Source organism: Amblyraja radiata, chromosome 3 (assembly GCF_010909765.2).
Source record: "Amblyraja radiata isolate CabotCenter1 chromosome 3, sAmbRad1.1.pri, whole genome shotgun sequence".
NCBI lineage: Eukaryota > Metazoa > Chordata > Chondrichthyes > Rajiformes > Rajidae > Amblyraja > Amblyraja radiata.
In genome coordinates, this window is record NC_045958.1 from 108,575,008 (window position 1) to 108,594,590 (window position 19,583).

General features: G+C 45.0%; 2 protein-coding genes across 3 annotated transcripts in view; one reads left to right on the forward strand and one right to left on the reverse strand.

The window, feature by feature from the left end:
* Positions 1-8,408, forward strand: part of snx25 (sorting nexin 25) — a 211,699-nt gene extending 203,291 nt beyond the window's left edge. Inside the window, exon 20 of the mRNA XM_033018822.1 lies at positions 8,015-8,408. Within this exon, the coding sequence (XP_032874713.1) occupies positions 8,015-8,110 (96 nt within the window). The 3' untranslated portion in view covers positions 8,111-8,408. The remainder of the gene's footprint in view (positions 1-8,014) is intronic.
* Positions 8,409-9,592: 1,184 nt separating this feature from the next.
* LOC116971400 (LRP2 binding protein) overlaps positions 9,593-19,583 on the reverse strand; it is a 40,377-nt gene continuing 30,386 nt past the window's right edge. For both annotated transcript variants that reach the window (XM_033018560.1, XM_033018561.1), the window contains 3 exons: positions 18,405-18,628; positions 13,985-14,150; positions 9,593-11,685 (listed from right to left, as the gene is read on the reverse strand). In XM_033018560.1, coding sequence (XP_032874451.1) covers positions 11,620-11,685; positions 13,985-14,150; positions 18,405-18,628 — 456 coding nt within the window. In that variant the 3' untranslated portion in view covers positions 9,593-11,619. The remainder of the gene's footprint in view (positions 11,686-13,984; positions 14,151-18,404; positions 18,629-19,583) is intronic.

A 19,583-nucleotide genomic window follows, 5' to 3' on the forward strand; every position in this document is an offset into this window, starting at 1 on the left:
GAAGGCAGGTACGGGATACTGAGTTGGATGATCAGCCATGATCATATTGAATGGCGGTGCAGGCTCGAAGGGCCGAATGGCCTACTCCTGCACCTATTTTCTATGTATCTATGTATCTATGTTGCGGGAGTCCAGAACCAGGGGCCACACTTTAAGAATAAGGGGTAGGCTACTTAGAACGATGAGGAAAAACCTTTTCACCCAGAGAGACTACCTGTGAAAACAGGTCACCACTGGAGAAAAAAGTGGTAGTTTGTTGTGTGGTAAATTGTTGACAATGTTTGCAATAATTCTACACACACAATTTATTGTAATAACACTCTCAGCCGAGAAAAATCAATAAAATGAACGAGAACTTCAAAATGATGATGCAGTTCCCAAGAAAACAATGTTCTATGAGTCGGTAGATCAAGCTGATAGAATCTAGAGGCAGTGGTAGAGTTGCTGCTTCACAGCGCCAGAGATTCGGGCTCGATCCTGGCTACTGGTGCTGTCTGTACGGAGTTTGCACGTTCTCCTTGTGATATGCGTTTCAAGGAAAAAAAAACAGTTCTAAAACAGGAGATAGCCACAAAAAGCTGGAGTAACTCAGCGGGTCAGACAGCATCTGTGGAGAAAAGGAATAGGTGACGTTTCGGGTCACCCAAGAAGACCTAAGAAGACTAGGTCTGAAGAAGGGTCTCGACCCGAAACCTATTCCTTTTCTCCACGGGCACATGTACTTTCTGTACGGAGTTTTCACGTTCTCCCTTTGACGCCGTGGGTTTCCACCGGGTGCTCGGGTTTCCTCCCACATCCCAAAGACGTGCGTGTTTGTAGGTTAAATGGCTCCTGTAAATTTCCCCTAGTGTATGGACACGCTAGAGGCAGGAAACATGTTGCCGATGTTGGGGGAGTCCAGAACCAGGGGCCACAGTTTAAGAATGAGAGAGAGTTGTGAGTCTGTGGAATTTTCTGTCTCAGAGGGCGGTGGAGGCCGGTTCTCTGGATACTTTCAAGAGAGAGCTAGATAAGGCTCTTAAAGATAGCGGAGTCAGGGGATATGGGGAGGAGGCAGGAACAGGGTTGTGGATGATCAGCCATGATCACATTGAATGGCAGTGCTGGCTCGAAGGGCCGAATGGCCTCCTCCTGCACCTATTGTCTATTGTCTATAATATCTCCTTTGTCCTCTTCCCCTCCCCTTTCCCCTCCAACGTAATGTCCTTCTACAGCAAAGCCAGATCTACTCTCTGAGGCAGCTCCAATTCCTCACCCACTCTGCCTGGCTCTGGGGAGTGTTGTATATAGTTTGTTGAAAGTGTCATCGTAGGTAGATCGGGTGGTCAAAAAGGCTTTCCGCACATTGGTCTTCATCATTCAGAGCATCGTATAGAAGTTGGGAGATCATGTTGCAGTTGTATAAGTCGTTGGTGAGGACTTAGTATTAGTTTAGCTTTAGTTTAGTTTAGAGATGCAGCGTGAAAACAGACCTTTCGGTGCACCGGGTCCGCCCCAACCAGCGATCCCCGCACACTAACACTATCCTACACACACTAGGGACAATTAACAATGATACCAAGCCAATTAACCTATAAACCTGGACGTCTTTGGAGTGTGGAAGGAAACTGAAGATCTCGGAGGAAACCCATGCAGGTCACAGGGAGAACATGCAAACTCCGTACAGACAGTACCCGTGGTCAGGATCGAGGCAGCAACTCTACCGCTGCACCACCGTGCTGTCCTTCATTGTGTTCAGTTTTGTGCACCATGTTATAGGAAATATGTTGTCAAGCTGGAAATGGTGCAGAGAAGCTGTACGAGGATGTTGCCAGGACTCGAGGGAGAGGTTGAGTGGACGGGCACTCTATTCCTTGGAGCTCCACCCATGCGCCACTGTGCACCCCTTTTATTTTTATTTTTTGAAATGTTAGTGAAAAGAGACTGGGGAAAAAGAGAGGGAATCTTGGTCGTCGTGGGCAGGTAGGGTGAAGGGCCTGTTTCCACGCTGTATAACTCTATAACTCAGACACACCGTTCACTTTTATAACTGCTGGCACAGTCATTGAGTCATACTTGCCCAACTTGCCCACACCAACCAAAATGTCCCATCTACACCAGTCCCACCTGTCTGCATGTGGCCCACATGCAATTGACCTCTCAACCTGCCCTATCTCTGTCAGGCTCAGTTTGAAGAAGAGTCTCGACCCAAAACATCACCCATTCCTTCTCTCCAGAGATGCTGCCTGGCCCGCTGAGTTACTCCAGCACTTTGTGTCCATCTTCAGGTTACCCGAGTTTGCCCTGATTCGAACTCGGAGATTTACGGTAATGGCCACTCGTCGGTACTCGGGGCTCTCGTGGACATTTTTCAATGTTGAAAAATCTTCACGAGTCTTCCCGAGCTTACCTGCTGTTAGCGAGTCTTCCCGAGTACCTGCCGTTAGCGTTACGAGCCGCTAAGAGACGTCCCCGAGCTCCGACGTGCCCGCTACATACATTCTACGTGCTTACCATGAGTTTGATTTTTTTTTAAACTCGGGAGAGCTCTTGAATGAACTCGTACAGTGGGACAGGGCTTTAAACCAGCAACTGCAGTTCCTTCCTACACTATCCATGTGCCTATCTAATTGTTTCTTGAACGTTGCGATAGTCCCTGCCTCAACTACCTCCTCCAGCAGCTCATTCCATACACCCACCCGCCCTTTATGTGAAAAAGATGACCCTCGGGTTCCTATTAAATCTTTCCCCCCCTCACCTTAAGCCTATGCCCTCTGGTTCTCAAATTCCCTACTCTGGGCAAGAGACTCTATGCTTCTACCCCATCTATACCTCATGATTTTGAACATATGTTGCTGATTAGGATCAATACAGACGTGCTAATTGCTAAAATACTAAAAGCCTTGGGCTTTACACATGCAGAAACTGAGGCGACTTATAATGCATACCATGAGGCATCAGCTTAATTCAGGTGTAAGATAACATCTTCATTTTGACATAAGCATTACCAAAGGCTTTGCTATCAAAGGTGGTGCTGAAACTGTAGATTAGATATGACAAAATGACACAATAATAAGCATATTTTCAAATCTCATTTTAATTGAAATGTTAATAAAAATGTGAATCATTGTTGGGAAATATGGTATTGATCGTATCATAAGGCTGCATCATTTGTGTCCCGAAGATAGACACAAGATGCTGGAGTGACTCAGCGGGACAGGCAGCATCTCTGGAGAGAAGGAATGGGTGACGTTTCGGGTCGAGACCCTTCTTCAGACCCGAGACGTCACCCATTCCTTCTCTCCAGAGATGCTGCCTGTCCCACTGAGTCACTCCAGCATTTTGTGTCTATCTTTGGTGTAAACCAGCATCTGCAGTTCCTTCCAACACATGTATCATTTGTGTTCAGTCAGGCTACAATTCTCAATTGACGACACCAGTTTTTCTGTGTGTATGACATCCTTCTGTTTAGTTTAGAGATACAGCGCAGAAACAGCCCCTTCAGCCCCACCAAGTCTGCGCCGACCAGCGATCCCCGCACACTAACACTATCCTACACAAACTCAAGACAATTTACAATGATACCAAGCCAATTAACATACGACCTGGAGTGTGGGAGGAAACCAGAGCACCCGGAGAAAACCCACGGAGTCACAGGGAGAACGTACAAACTCAGGATCATACCCGGGTCTCTGGCGCTGTAAGGCAGCAACTCTACCACTGTGCCACCGTGCTGCCACAAGAAGTGTACTTGCAGTGGCAGACATACCTTCACCGGCAGTCTTGATCTTGAATTCACGCTAACATCACAATTGGTTGAGGGCCAATTTTCAGTTCAGTTTCATTCATTGTCAGGTGTACCGAGATACGTGAACAGCTTTTGTTGTGTGCTAACCAGTCAGCGGAAAGACAATACAGGATTACAATGGAGCCGCATACAGTGTGCAGAAACATGATATGGGAATAACGTTTAGTGCAAGGTTAAGGCAGGAAAGTATAAAGCAGCAAGGATAGTCCGAGGGTCACCTTGAGGGTTATTGATGTTCCTATGAGGCTATGAGATTAATTTTAGGTTAATTAATTTTAAAATTGCTAATGACTGAGGGGCAACTTTTTCACTCAGTTGGTAGTGGGTATATGGAACGTCCAAAGACGTACAGGCTTGTAGGTTCATTGTTAATTGTCCCTTGTATGTGTAGGATAGTGCTGGTGTGCAGGGATCGCTGGTCGGCATGGACTCAGTGGGCCGAAGGGCATGTTTCCGCACTGTATATATAGGCCCCCCCTCTCGGTCATTGGTGACAGGTGGCTCCAGGGCTGGAGGACACCAGTGCGTGACTTTGTTTAATGTGGGGAGACTGGTGCACAGACAGCCACCCCACGGTCCTTGACAGATCTGGGTCAGGGTCCAGTGGCATGGAGTCCAAGACGACCGGAGAGGAGACCCTTTTCTGCTGCAGCCTTCATCCTGGCGAAGATATTCTGGAGTTTTTGCTTTTTAAGTTGCTAAAGAAGGCATTTCCTATTAGAAGCTTTGAATTTGAGTATGGTGGTGCAGCGGTAGAGTTGCTGCCTTACAGCGCCAGAGACCTGGGTTCCATCCTGACTACGGGTGCTGTCTGTACGGAGTTTGTACGTTCTCCCCGTGACCTGCGTGGGTTTTCTCCGAGTTCTTCGGTTTCCTCCCACACTCCAAAGACGTACAGGTTTGTAGGTTAATTGGCTTAGTGTAAATGTAAATTGTCCCTAGTGTGTGTAGGATGGTGCTAGTGTTGCGGGGGATCGCTGGTCGGTGCGGACTGGGTGGTCCAAAGGGCCTGTTTCAGCTCTGTATCTCTAAACTAAGCTAAAAACGCCCATCTTCCTCACCAACACTATGTTGCATCTCATCACCACTTTGTCATCATGGTCAGATAAATGTGTACCGAGCGCCCTCTTCTGGGGCTGTGTATAACATCAGTGCCTCAGTCTGAAGAAGGGTCCCTGAGACTTCACCTTTCCACAGAACAGTGCAGGGCAGGAACAGGCCCTTCGGCCCACAAAGATGGTGCTACACATGATGCCAAGTTAAACTGTTCTCGTCTGCCTGCACATGATCCATGTCCTTCCATTCCCTTCACTTCCTTGTGCCTACCTAAAAACCTAAACACCACTATCGAATCTGCCTCCACCACCACGTTCCAGGCACCCACCGCTCTCTGTGAAAACAAATCTTGCCCCGCACATCTCCATTAAACGTTGTACATCTCACCTGAAAGCTATGCCCTCTAGTGTTGGACACTTCCACCCGAGGGGGAAAGGTTCTGTCCACCCTATCTATGCCTCTCATAATTTTATATACTTCTATCAAGTCTCCCCATCAACCTCTGGCATTCCAGAGGAAACAATCCAAGGCTATCCAATCTCTCCCTGCAGCTGAAACCCTCTAATTTGAGTTTAGTTTATTGTCACCTGTACCGAGGTACAGTGAAAAGCTTTTGTTGCATGCTAACCAGTCAGCAGAAAGACAATACATGATTACAATCGAGCCATTTACAGTGTATAGATACATGATAAGAGAGTAATGTTTAGTGCAAGGTAACGCCAGCAAAGACTGATCAAAGATAGTCCAAGGGTTTCCAATGAGGTAGATAGTGGTTCAGCACTGCTCTCTAGTTGTGGTAGGATGGTTCTTCTACTTGCAAGTGGCGTGCACAGCCTAAAGTTGTCGAACAACTTGTTCTTTTTGATCTTCTTTGATTGTGCACGCCGGGTTGATTGCATTCGTCGAAACAGGGCGGACCACGTGAAGGTTGCAATCTCCCACCCCAGGTAGGATGGTTCAGTCGCCTGGGAAGAAACTGTCCCTGAATCTGGAGGTGTGCGTTTTCACACTTCTGTACCTTTTGCCCGTTGTGAGAGGGGAGAAGAGGGTGTGACTCATCCTTGATTATGCTGCTGGCCTTGCCGAGGCAGCCTGAGGTATAAATGGAGCCAATGGAAAGGAGGTTGGTTTGTGTGATGGTCTGGGCTGCGTCCACAATTCGCAGCAATTTCTTGCTGTCTTGGTTGGAGCTGTTCCCAAACCAAGCTGTGATGCATGCCGATAAAATGCTTTCTATGGTGCATCTGTAGAAGTTGGTGAGAGTTGTAGGGAACATTTCAAACTTCCTAAACCTTCTAAGGAAGTAGAGGTGTTGGTGGGCTCTCTTGGCCGTTGCTTCAATCCGGGTGGTCCGGGACAAATTGGTGATGGTATTTACTCCACAGGATACCTTCTCTGTACCCTCTGCAAAGCGTCAACATCTTTCATGTAATGGGGCGATCAGAACTGCATGAAAATAGGCCAAATAGGAGATTGGATAATCTGAAAGTCTGCCCAAACCTATCCATGTTCTCCAGGGATGTTGCCTGACCTGCTGAGTTACTCCAGCACTCTGTGTATTTATCTGTCTCAATGCATTAGTTTACCATAGGCCATCTTTAGAGACAATAGACTTTATAGACAACACACTTTAGTGATATACAGAGCGGAAGCAGGCCCTTCAGCCCACGCCTACCATCGATCACCCATGCACCAGCACTAGGGGCAATTTACAATTTTCCCAAGCCAATTAACCTACAACCCTGTGCAGGAAGGAACTGCAGATGCTGGTTTAAATTAAAGACACACAAAAAGCTGGACTAAGGCAGCATCTCTGGAGAGAAGGAATGGGTGACGTTTCGGGTCGAGATCCTTCTTCAGACTAGTCAGGCGAGGGGGGAACGAGAGACCAAGATAATGAATGAAAGATATGCAAAAATGTAGCAGCACGAATCACGGAGGGGGGGGGAGCAGTGAGAGAGGGTGTTGCAGAACCCTCGTCAGAGAGAGGAGGAGAACTTCAAGGTCAGCATATCTTGAGATTTCACAGTGGAAGCAGACGAAATCTGTGGAAAGGAACTGCAACCTATAAACCTGTTCGTCTTTGGAATGTGGGAGGAAACCGGAGCACCTGGAGGAAACCCACACAGGTCACGTGGAGAACGTACAGACAGCATAGTCAGGATCGAACCTGGGTCTCTGGTTCTATTTTGGATTCAGTTTTAGCAAATGGATTCTGACAAGCAGGATGTTTAGACTTAGGTTTACTGTTGTCATGTGTACAGGGCAACGGTGAAAATCTTTTGTTTTGCATGCTATGCAATTAAATCTGATAATACCATTCTTAAATACAATCCAGCCAACCTCAGGTAAAACAGGTAGAGCAAAGGGGAAGATAGAAAGTGCAGAACATAGAAACAGAGCATTGGAAAAAAAAAATAGGTGCAGGAGTAGGCCATTCGGCCCTTCGAGCCGGCACCGCCATTCGATATGATCATGGCTGATCATCTAAAATCAGTACCTCGTTCCTGCTTTTTCCCCCATATCCCTTGATTCCTTTAGCCCTAAGAGCTAAATGCCGACTTTGTCTCTGGAACAACTACGCTGCGATACTGAGAACTTTCTCACCCAGAGAGTTGTGAATCTGTGGAATTCACTGCCACAGAAGGCAGTGGAGGCCAGTTCACTAGATGTTTTCAAGAGCGAGTTAAGGGCCTGTCCCACTTGGCAATTTTTTTGGCAACTGCCGGCGTCATATCAGTGTCGCCAAAACAGTTTGAACATTTCAAAATCCAGCGGCGACAAAACAAATGTTGCGACACTTGAAAAAAACACCGCGCGTCATACGTCACCACCGCCACGTCAATTTTTCGGTGACCTGATACATCAGTCAATGACGCCGGCAGTCGCCAAAAAAAATCGCCAAGTGGGACAGGCCCTTAACTCGCTCTTGAAAACATCTAGTGAACTGGCCTCCACTGCCTTCTGTGGCAGAGAATTCCACAGATTCACAACTCTCTGGGTGAGAAAGTTCTCAGTATCGCAGCGTAGTTGTTCCAGAGACAAAGACGGCACCTGAGGTAGGTTTGCAATGAGGAAAGCTCTTCCCTGTACCTGGGGTGCATGTGACAATAAACTACACCAGAGATTGTGTTGCCCTTTCAATTCCACCTCTTCCCTCTCCTCTTTCAGACGCTGATGGAGTTGTTGCTGATCGAGTTATGCCCTGAACTGCGAATTCGTTTGGATGAGCTGAAAGTCTGCCCAAATCTATCCAGCACTTTGTGAAGGTGTAAAAGAATTATCAAAAGGGGACCCCTGTTTTTCTTCTTAAAAAATTGAAATGCAAACTGCGGACTTATTTTCCCCCAGAGGTGACAGTGCTGGGATATATTGCTGTTTGTTGTTTCTCCACACGCCACAGATGTAGCACTACGTGAATGGATTTGTTTCCAAATTACTGAATCAATGCATAAGGCTATTTTTTCTTCCCCCTTTTCGAGCTGAACCCCGGTAGTTTTCTTTCTGAAGTTGAGATGCCAGTAATTAATGTTGTGGGAAACTGAATAAATATTTTTTAAGACGACTTTGAGGATTGTTTTATTTTTTTGCTGGTGGTGCTGAAATGTGCTGTAAAAGTTGCAAACTCCACACAAACAGTTCTGAACATTCCTTGTCTGTGACCATTATATAGCCTCTGTGTGCTATATGTATGTAGATCAATGTGAATATTTTACTGTTATATAGAGCTAGATTTTATTTTTACCAAAGATTTCAATGGTGTAGATGATTTATAAGCAATAAATTATGAAAAAATGACCAAAAGTTCATTGCAACCGTCCTTTCTGTTGTGAGAGATGTATAATGTCATTTGGGTTTTGTTCCTGTTTCCTGTTTCATTCTTGTCTGCGGGCATGTTTCAATGGCAGTCGATGCCCCATTTTCCTTAAAATTGAGTCTGTTGGGGGAAATCATGAAAAAGACTGCAATGGTGGTCTTCTTATAGACAACCATTGCAGTCTTTTTAAAAAGATGGTCTTTTTATAGAATACTAGACCAAGTGGGACCCGTTGGGTCCTATTGTCACACGGGAGGCCTGGCCCCCAACGCAACCCGTTCTCCAACTCAATATTCCACCACTCACCCATAGCCCCCTGGTCCCCCAGCGCAACCCGCTCCCTATGGAACAGTACAGCACAGGGACAGGCTCTTTGGCCAACAATGTCCCTGTCAAATATGATACCAAGTTAAACTAATCACTACCTGTACATAATCAATATCCCTCCATTCCCTGCATATCTATTTCCGTAGTTTAGAGATAGAGCGCGTAAACATGCCCTGCATCCCACCAAGTCCGCGCCGACCACTACCCGCACATTAACACTATCCTAAACCCCAAGACCAATTTACAAATTTACCAAAGCCAAATAACCTCCAAAGCACCCAGAGAAAACACACGCAGGTCACGGGGAGAACGTCCAAGCTCTGGAGAACATGGATAGGTGACGTTTCAAGTCGGGATCCTTCTTGACTTTACAACCTTTGAGTTGGAAGTTGCCGAAAAAAATCGCCAAGTGGGACAGGCCCTGTAGCTAATCCCCCACTAATCCAGGCATCATTCTGTTAAACCTCTTCTGCACCCTCTCCAAAAACCTCCACACCCTTCATGCATTGGGGCGACCACAACTGCATGCAATCCTCCGCGTTCTTTCTGTGATTTGCTAGTGGAGATAGTGCAGTAAAATAAACAGCAGGTGCAGACAGAGGGGGTTGTCTTCAGTTTTGATTTATTCACTCCACACAGCGTTCGGGGTAAAACACACCCCTGATGCCAGTGTCTGTCGCTCAACATCAAGCAAACAGACCCAGCCTTCATCTTTTAACAAAATCAGCAAACTACTTCAATATATTTTTGTTTCCATTCACATTTTATGATTTTGTTAGAAAACACACCAACAAGAATTCATCTTCTCCACAGTGTTAAGGGAGAACCTGAATTTCCAGCAACGTTTGACCTGTTGCACAGGACAAAGAAGGGGGTTTTGGACCAAGGTTGCGGGAGCTGCAGTGTCGACCAAGGAGGAGATGCACCTTCTGCACTGCTTTCAATCACTTTGCAGTTTTTCATTATGCTTCTGAGTCGCCTTGGGATTCCGTTCTGATTCACAACTCCACCGCCAGGCTCCTCACCAGAAGTCCCTTTGAGCAACATGTGCTAAAAGACCTCAAACTCAACGAATTGAAGGACAATTAAAAAAAATATGCAAAAGATATTTTAAATTAACAATTTTTTTTTCTCCAGCTCTCAATGACACAGCTGTGTTAAGTCCAAAATGACTCCTATCTGGTAATTGAGAGGGGAAAATTCATTTGGCAGGGAGCAGTAAGGATGTCGCCTGGGCCTGGAAAGTGGGAACAATGACAGAAGATCATGCGAGCTCGCAGACTGGGACCGTTTAATACCACAGTAGAAATGACTTCTGTACTTTGGCGATGAGGTTCATTCTAGATTGGGGTTCATGTTGAAAGGAAGTCCATGCAAGGACGATCGTCAAGCTAAGTTCAGCTCAGTACTCCCCCCTTGTGGCCAGGCAGTATTGCTGCAGATCTCACATGATCTTCCGTATTGTCCCCCATGTTCACATCCTCTCTAAATACAAGACTCCTTGTCCTACTCTTCCAAAAATCCCTAAGTAAATAAAAAAAAATATGTATTCCCCGTTGCACACTACTCGCCGAATACACTTAGTGTCTCAGACTTGTGCAGAGTCTGACATTTGCTCTTGCTTTTTCTTTTCTCCCTCGTATCCTCCACCATTGTCTTAGGACTTGGAATATCCATCCCTAAGTGCCTCTCTTCTTCTAAAGACGATCTTTATTAGCTCAGAACCATGACTCGCTCTTGAGATGTCCCCGATACAAACACATACGGGAGGCACTCGGCGGGTCAGGGTGGATATGGGGGAACAAAAGGAATGAAGTCAACATTTCCAGCCAATGACTTTTCATCGGGCCATTTGACCCATTGGGTTGATGCTGGCCCTCAGAGCAATCTCAAAGGTCCCATTCCCCCACCAAGTTACCCCGTTTCCCTAATCTCTCTCAATAGCCCGTCAACTCCAACCTGTTTCTCCTGCCGCCCACCTCTACCAAGGGCAATTTACAGTCACCAATTAATTTACCTAGCTCTGTGGAATGTGGGAGGAAACTGGAGCATGCACGTGAAGAGTGTGCAAATTCCACACACACAGCATCGGACCTCTCTGCGGCAGATTGCCTGCGTTTTCTGCCATTATTGCAGGTTTTTCATGCGCATCATTTCGCTTTGGTATATCCTACCATTTCCTCTGATTTGGTTTGTCATTTTGTGATCCCGTCTCCGAAATGGTTTGAGATACTTTGCTAAAGTGAAGCCTTTGCTCGGGTCACATGAAACATCATTGTCAGCAACATTTGTCACAAGAGCACAAGCTAAAAAAAAAATAGTATTGGAGGATAATTAAAAAATATATATATATCTATCTATGGCAGATACCTCATAGGATCAAAATGTTCACCCGTTCAGTTTGTAATGGCTCAGGTTGGTAATGCCCAAACTTATTCTCAAGTACCTAGGATTTTAAGAATTTTTGCTTTGCAGGAGTTACAAGCCATTTTTAATCGACTTAATGGTACCTCTTCAATTGTCCGCTTCCAAAATGGTGTATGAATTACAGGATGAAAAGCTTCACCTAACTGCCCTAACTTTAACCCACAGAAGCAGAGTCTTGTTGAGGTTTCTCCACAATGGCTTCTTCTTAAATTCTTTCCATTATCACTTGAAAGTGTAAGTCAGATGCTATATCCCGATCCATGTTAATCGCCTTGAATTAAAGAAAAATAAGAGTTATTGAGTCATACATCACGGAAACAGGCCCTTTGGCCAAACTTGTCCGTATTAACCAAGATGGCCCCTCTAAACTAGTCCAATTTATTCGCATTTGGACCATATCCCTCCAAACCTTTCCTGTTCATGTACATGTCCATATCTAGGTTACGTCATAGAGTCATACAGCGTGGAAACGGGCTCTTTGACCCAACTTGCCCACACCGGCCAACATGCCCCATCTACACTAGTCCCACCTGCCTGCGTTTGACCCATATCCCTCCAAACCTGTCCTATCCATGTACCTGCCTAAATGTTTCTTAAACGCCTCATTCCGGCAGCTCGTTCCATACATTTACCACCCTTTGTGTGAAAAAGTTACCCCTCCAGATTCCTATTAAATCTTTTCCCCTCACCTTAGACCTTTGTCCTCTGGTTTTCGATTCCGCTATTCTGGGCAAGGGACTCTGTGCGTCTACTCGAACTATTCCTCTCATGACAGTGTATTTTCTCCTCTCACCGTGTAGGATAATGCATGACATTTGTAAAATATCTTGCAATGAATGGAGCTCTCTGCCAGTTTCATCCTCATTCCAAGAACGCTCATAAGTGATAGGAGCAGAATTGGACCATTTGCCCATCAAGTCAACTCTGCCATTCAATCATGGTTGCTCTATCTCCTTCTCAACTCCATTTTCCTGCCTTCTCCCCATAACCCCCGACACACGTACTAATCAAACCCATACTGATCTTCTATGTTGGGTTCAGCTGAAATGTTGAGACACTAACATGTCCAATTGCAAAATAATTGAAGGAGACTTGATGGGATTGTGCACAATAGAGTAAGTTAGAACATATAACAGTACAGCACAGGAACAGGCTCTTCGGCCCACAATGTCCATGCTGAACATGATGCCAGTTTAAATTAAACTCTGCAGGCACATAATCAAAATTCCTTCATTCCCTGCATTTTGGGCACCATATCTGAGGAAGGATGCGCTGGCTCTGGAGGGTCCAGAGGAGGTTTACAAGAATGATCCCAGGAAAGAGTAGGTTAACCTACGATGAGCGTTTGTCGGCACTGGGCCTGTACTCGTTGGAGTTTAGAAGAATGAGGGGGGGGACCTCATTGAAATATATAGAATAGTGAAAAGGCTTGGATAGAGTGGATGTGGAGAGGATGTTTCCACTAGTGGGAGAGTTTTGAACTAGAGGTCATAGCCTCAGAATTAAAGGACGTTCTTTTAGGAAGATGAGGAAACATTTCTTTAGTGAGAGGGTGGTGAATCTGTGGAATTCATTGCCACAGAAGGCTGTGGAGGCCAAGTCAGTGGATATTTTTGAGGCAGAGATAGATCGATTCTTGATTGGTACGGGTGTCAGAGCTTATGGGAAGAAGGCAGGAGAAAGGGGTCCAAAAGTCTTTTCAATGCCATTATCATATCTGACTCCACCACCACCACTATCTATGGCCGCATGTTTGGGGGAAAAGGTTCTGACTGTCTACCCTAGCTATGCCTCTTAAAATTTGATACACATCTATCAGGTCGCCTACCTACAACGTTCCAGAGAAAACATTCCAAGTTTGTCCACCTTCTTCTTATAGTTAATACCCTCTAATCTAATCACATACAAGTAAGAACAGCCATGGACACAACTAATATGATTGCTCCTCTGTTACCCAATGTGAATCTCGTTACCCAATGTGAATGACTTTCTCCATCATTATAGAGGAATCCTTTATCCTGATGGTAGACATAAAATGCTGGAGTAACTCAGTGGGCGAGGCAGCATTTCTGGAGAGAAGGAATGGGCGACGTTTCGGGTCAAGACCCTTCTTCAGACTGATGTCAGGAGAGTGGGAGGGACAGAGATAGAATGTAGTCGGAGACAGTAAGACTGGTGGGAGAACTGGGAAGGGGAAGGGGATGGAGAGAGAAAGCATGGGGTATCTGAGGATCCTTTATCCTGTATCTATACACTGTGAAGGGCTTGATTGTAATCATGGATAGTATTTTCTTTGACGGAATTGCATGCAATACCTTGTACCTTTTCACTGTTCCTCGGCAATAAAAATAAACTAAACTAAGGATAAGATAATTTAAGGAACAAAAACAAATCTAGCTTGGAATACTCTTAAGTTTTCTCAAGGCATGTAGTTCTGTAGATAGACACAAAGTGCTGGAGTAACTCAGCAGGTCAGGCAGCATCCCTGGAGAAAATGCTGCCTGACCTGCTGAGTTACTGCAGTACTCTGTGTCCTTTCGTTGATTTATTGTACCATTTTTATAACCTACCTTGCAGAAGTATTTTCTGGCTTCCATTTGATTGGGTTTTGTTCCCAGGCCCAGCTGCAGGCATCTCCCATAGTAGAAAGCACCCAGGGCAATACCCTTTGCTATGTAAGATGGCAGGCAATCAGTTTCCTTTGCTATGAACAGGATATTGTCATACTGGGCAACCCTGGTGAAAGATTAAGACAAATGATGTTTCAAGAAAACATTATACAACAGACAACAAACGATGCACTCTTAACACTCGCATAGTAATGGAAGATGGGAATAAATTGAACACATCTCAAAATCTATTCCTTAACTATGGTTTAATAATAGCAAAAAAATTAATTCTTAAATTTTGGAAGGGTACATCAATACCAACGCTTAAAATGTGGATTGCAAGTATGTTGGACCGCTCATCTTGAGGAAATGCGATTCCTCCTAATGGATAAATCAGACCAATTCATAACGAGTTGGTCTCCATTCGTCGTTTTTTTGGAATCATATGGTGCAACACAATTGTAAAAAAATAACTGTTTCAGGACTGGACGAGGGTTGGTCAAGATTATAAATAATGATCTCCTTTTCTTTTTTATTTTATTTTCTTTTCTCTATTTTCTCTCTCAACTTTCTTCATTTACTCGTTTTCTTTTTTCACACACTGTATATTTCACATTTTTCTATCCTTTACTATCTAACTTCTTTTTCTTATTCTAATCTTTTTTCAATGTAACAAAAAAAAAAAAGAAGTTGTACATAAAATGTATTATGAAAATATATATTAGGCACTTTGGTGCCATATGACTGTACTTACTTCTAATAAAATAAAATATTTTAAAAAAAACAAAAAAAAACACTCGCATACCACTGGGTGAGTAGAGGTTCACCAAACGTAAACAGGGCGATCGTTTCGCAGATCACCTTCGCTTAGTCTGCCTGAACCTACCGGATCTCCCGGTTGCTAAACACTTTAATTCTCCTTCCCATTCCCACTGACCTTTCTGTCCTCGGTCTCCTCCATTGTCAGAGTGAGGCTAAACACAAATTGGAGGAACAGCATCTCATATTTCGGTTGGGCATCTTACAGCCCAGTGGTATGAATATTGATTTCACTCACTTCAAATAACTCCAGCATTTCCTCTCACTCCATCCCTCCCCCACCCAAGTTACACCAGCTTCTCATTTCCACCCAACAAACAGCCTGTTTCCTTTATCATTGTTACTTGTTTGCATATCCTTCATCATTGTTCTTTATCTCTCCACATCACCGTCTATATCTCTTGTTTCCCTTTCCCGAATCTTTCAGTCTGAAGAAGGGTCTCGACCCATTTTATCTCTCCAGAGATGCTGCCTGAGTTACTCCAGCTTTTCGTGTCTATCCTTGAGTAAAAGTTCAGTTAAGTTTAGCGCGGAAAGAGGCCCTTCGGCCCACTGAGTCCACCGAGTCTACATCGCCAGGCAATCCCCGCACACTAACACAACCCTACACACACTAGGGACAATTTACATTTATGCCAAGGCAATTAGCCTACAAACCTGTACATCTTTGGGAGGAAGCCGGAGATCCCGGAGAAACCCTACGTAGGTCGCAGGGGGAACGTTCAAACTCTGTAAGTTTCTTTGCAGTGATGGGAGGATGAACATACAGCAAAGGGCAGTACACAGTGGTGCAGCTGGTAGAATTGCTGCCTCACAGCGCCAGTGACAGGTTCAATCCTGACATCGAGTGCTGTCCCTGCAGAGTTTGAATATGCACATGGGTTTTCCTCCCACATCCCAAAGACGTTTGGGTTTATACGTTAATTGGCCTCTGCAAATTGTTCCTAGTATGCAGGGAGTGGATGAGAAAGAACTAATGCCTCACATGTGATCAATGGTCGGTGTGGGCCGGAGAGTCTCCCCGGCCACATTGACCATTGATCACGTTTCCATGCTGTATCTTTAAACTAAACTAATCACAGGACCTACAATGCCCATGCTTTACATGATGCCAAGTTAAACTCATCTCCTCTGCCTTCAACTACCCCATATCCCTGCATATCCAGGTGCCTATCGAAAAGTCTCTTAAACGCCACTATTGTATTTGCCTCAACCACCACACCTGGCAGTGTGTTCCAGGCACCCACTGCCCTCAGCATAAAATATTTGCCCCGCACATCTCCTTTAAATTTTGCCCCTTTCACCTTAAAGCTGAGCCCTTTAGTATTTGAAATTTCCATTCTGGGAAAAAGGTTCTGACTGTCTACTCTATCCAGGTCTCTCATCATTTTCCATATTTCCAGTTTGATATGGTTCTAAAATGAATCAACAAAGTCATTGATTTTTCTGCTGATAACCAACTATCCTAGAAAAGAGCTTCCCGCTCCGTTGACTCCGTCTGAGGAAGGGTCTCAACCCAAAACGTCTACTCTTCCGTCTCTCCACAGATGCTGCCTGACCCGCTGAGTTACTCCAGCACTCTGTGACATGTCACCTATCCATGTTCTCCAGAGATGCTGCCTGACCCGCTGAGTTACTCCAGCACTCTGTGAAACGTTACCTATCCATGTTCTCCACAGATGCTGCCTGACCCGCTGAGTTGCTCCAGCACTCTATGAAACGTCACCTATCCATGTTCTCCACAAATGCTGCCTGACCCGCTGAGTTGCTCCAGCACTCTGTGTCTGTCTTAGAAACTCTGCTGGTAGCCTTTTTAAACGTGAAAATCACGCAGCCAGCACAGGCAGCATAATCTCCCAGTGGTAGGAACAGGGAGATTTGCTCGGCATAAGGAGCATGCTGGATCATAGTGGAGATGATCCACTAACAAGTCAGACAAGGAACAGGGCAGCATGATAGCAGCAACTTGCACTGCTCTGGCACATCCAGGAGTAATGGTTCAATCCCTCCGCTATGGAATGAGTATATTTTCCCCACAAGACTTCCGCTTGAAGCTCCCATTTTCTCCCACATGCTAAAAACATCCCAGCAGATGGCACAGCGGTAGAGTTGGTGTCTTACAGGGTCAGAGACCCGGGTTCGATCTTGACCACGAGCTGTCTGTATGGAGTTTGCACGTTCTACCTGTGACTGTGTGGGTTTCCTCCCAAGATCCAGGTTCGTAGGATATAGGATAGAACTAGTGTATGGGTGATCGCTGGGCCCAAGGGCCTGTTTTTACGATGTGTTTCAAAACTAAACATTAGTAGGCTGTTGTAAATTATACTTCAAGCATAAAAGTGGAAAATAAAATCAATCAAAGTGAGTTGTTCGACACCTGAGAGAGAATAAATCACAGGAGTGCAGAACATAGTAGAACAGTGCAGCACAGGAGCAGACCCTTCGGCCCACAATGTCTGTGCTGAACACAATGCTAAAATAAACAACTCTTATCCAGGATTGCATTAAGCAGCCCATTTAAAACATAACAGAAAGAAAAACACCACTCTCTTCAGCTTTAAAGGGCATCAGCAGAGATTTAACATCTGGTATGACCCATAACTTTTTTTAGTTCAGTTTAGTTCATTGTCACGTGTACCGAAGTATAGTGAAGAGTTTTTGGTGCGTGCTAGCCAGTCAGTGGAAAGACTATACATGATTACAATCGAGCCATTTACAGTGTACAGATACATGATAAAGGGAATAACGTTTAGTGCAAGGTAAAGGCCAGTAAAGTATGATTGAAGGTAGTCTGAGGGTCTCCAGTGAGGCAGATAGTAGCTCAGAACTGCTCGCTTGTTCTCAATGGAATTATTCAGTTGCCTGATAACAGCTGGGAGGAAACTGTCCCTGAATCTGGAGGTGTGCGTTTTCACACTTCTGTAACTTTTGCCTGATGGGAGAGGGGAGAAGAGGGAGCTGCCCTGACCTCTTGTCCATTTAATAAACAATGTGGAGAAGGCAATAATAATAAAAATAATAATGAGTACGGTATACAAAGAAAATGTGATTTGTCCATAATTGCAGGTCAATAATCTGAATTGCTTCAATCTATACATTTGCTTCTAGTTTACATTAAATTAAATGGTATTAAATTCAATCTGAGGGACAATACAGCCCAACAGGCAAAAATACATTTCTGTAGGATTGAAACAAATGAGATTATTAAGGACACACTAGAGGCAGGAAACAAGTTCCCGATGTTGGGGGAGTCCAGAACCAGGGGCTACTGTTTAAGGATAAGGGGTAAGCCATTTAGAGCGGAGATGAGGAAACACTTTTTCACACAGAGAGTTGTGAGTCTGTGGAATTCTTCGCCTCAGAGGGCGGTGGAGGCCAGTTCTCTGGATACTTTTAAAGAGAGCTAGATAGGTCTCCTAAAGGTAGTACAGGGTACTAATTGGGGATGATCAGCCATGATCACAATGAATGGCGGTGCTGGCTCGAAGGGCCGAATGGCCTACTCCTGCACCTATTGTCGATTGTCTATTGTTGATAAAACATGTTGGCAATTCCTCATTACCTGTATGCGAGCTCAGCAGCACTGTTGTACAGTTTCCGACTATACAGATAAGCAGCTAAGTGACCCTGAGCATAAACATTGCCTCTGCTCGATGCGTCCTTCAGGCACTCACAAGCTGATTGGATGTCCTTGCGAATGCCCTGTCCATTAAGGTACAGTAATCCCAATGCACCCTGAGACTCTAGACTTCCATTGCCACACGCTTCAGAATGCCAAAAGAATGCCTAGATAAAGGAAGCAGGTTCAGAATTACACGTTTAATAGTCTTTCCAAAAAAAGAGCAAAAACTCCACAATGCGTCTGAAGAAGGGTTTCCGAACTGAATCGTCACCTTATTCCTTTTCTCCAGAGATGCTGCCTGACCCGCCGAGTTACTCCAGCTTGTTGTGTCTATCTTCATTCTGAACTAGCATCTGCAGTTACTTCCGACACAAGTTTATATCTGGTGCAAAGGGGCAAACAAGATGGGATGGAGGGAAACACAAAGTTCCTTCCTACACTCTACAATGCAAGGCTGAAACAGAATGGGATCTTGAAGGAATAGGGTATGCTTGCTTCCATATTTTGGGGCATTGGGTTCAAGAGTCAGGAAGTCATGATGCAAGCTTTCTAGGACTTTGGCTGGGCCACATTTGGAATATTGTGTACAGCTCTGGTCGACACATTCCAGGAAGATTGTGGCGCTTTTGGAGAGGGTGCGGAGGAGGTTTACCAGGATGATGCCTGGATTAAGTGGTATTAGTTACAGGGAGAATTTGGACAACCTTGGATAGTTTTATCTGGAATGCTGGAGGATGCGGGGAGACCTGGCAGAAGCATATAAAATTATGAGTGGACAGTTAGAGCCTTTTTCCTCAGGATGGAAAAATCAAATATTAGAGAACGTAGTTATAAGTTGAGAGGGGCAAAGTTGAAAGATGTGGAGAGCAAGTTTTTGTTTTACACAGAGGATGGCGAGTTTCTGGAATGCGCTGTTGTGGATGGTGGTGGAGGCAGATGCGATAGCGGCATTTAAGAGACTTTTGGATAGGCATATGGATATGCAGGGAATGGAGGGATATGGATGAGGTGCACGTATATAAAAAGCGGTCCTGGCATCATGTTCGGCACGGACACTGGGGCTTGTTCTTGCGCTGTACTGCTCTATGTTCTTACCTGTATTCAGGAACCACTCAGCTG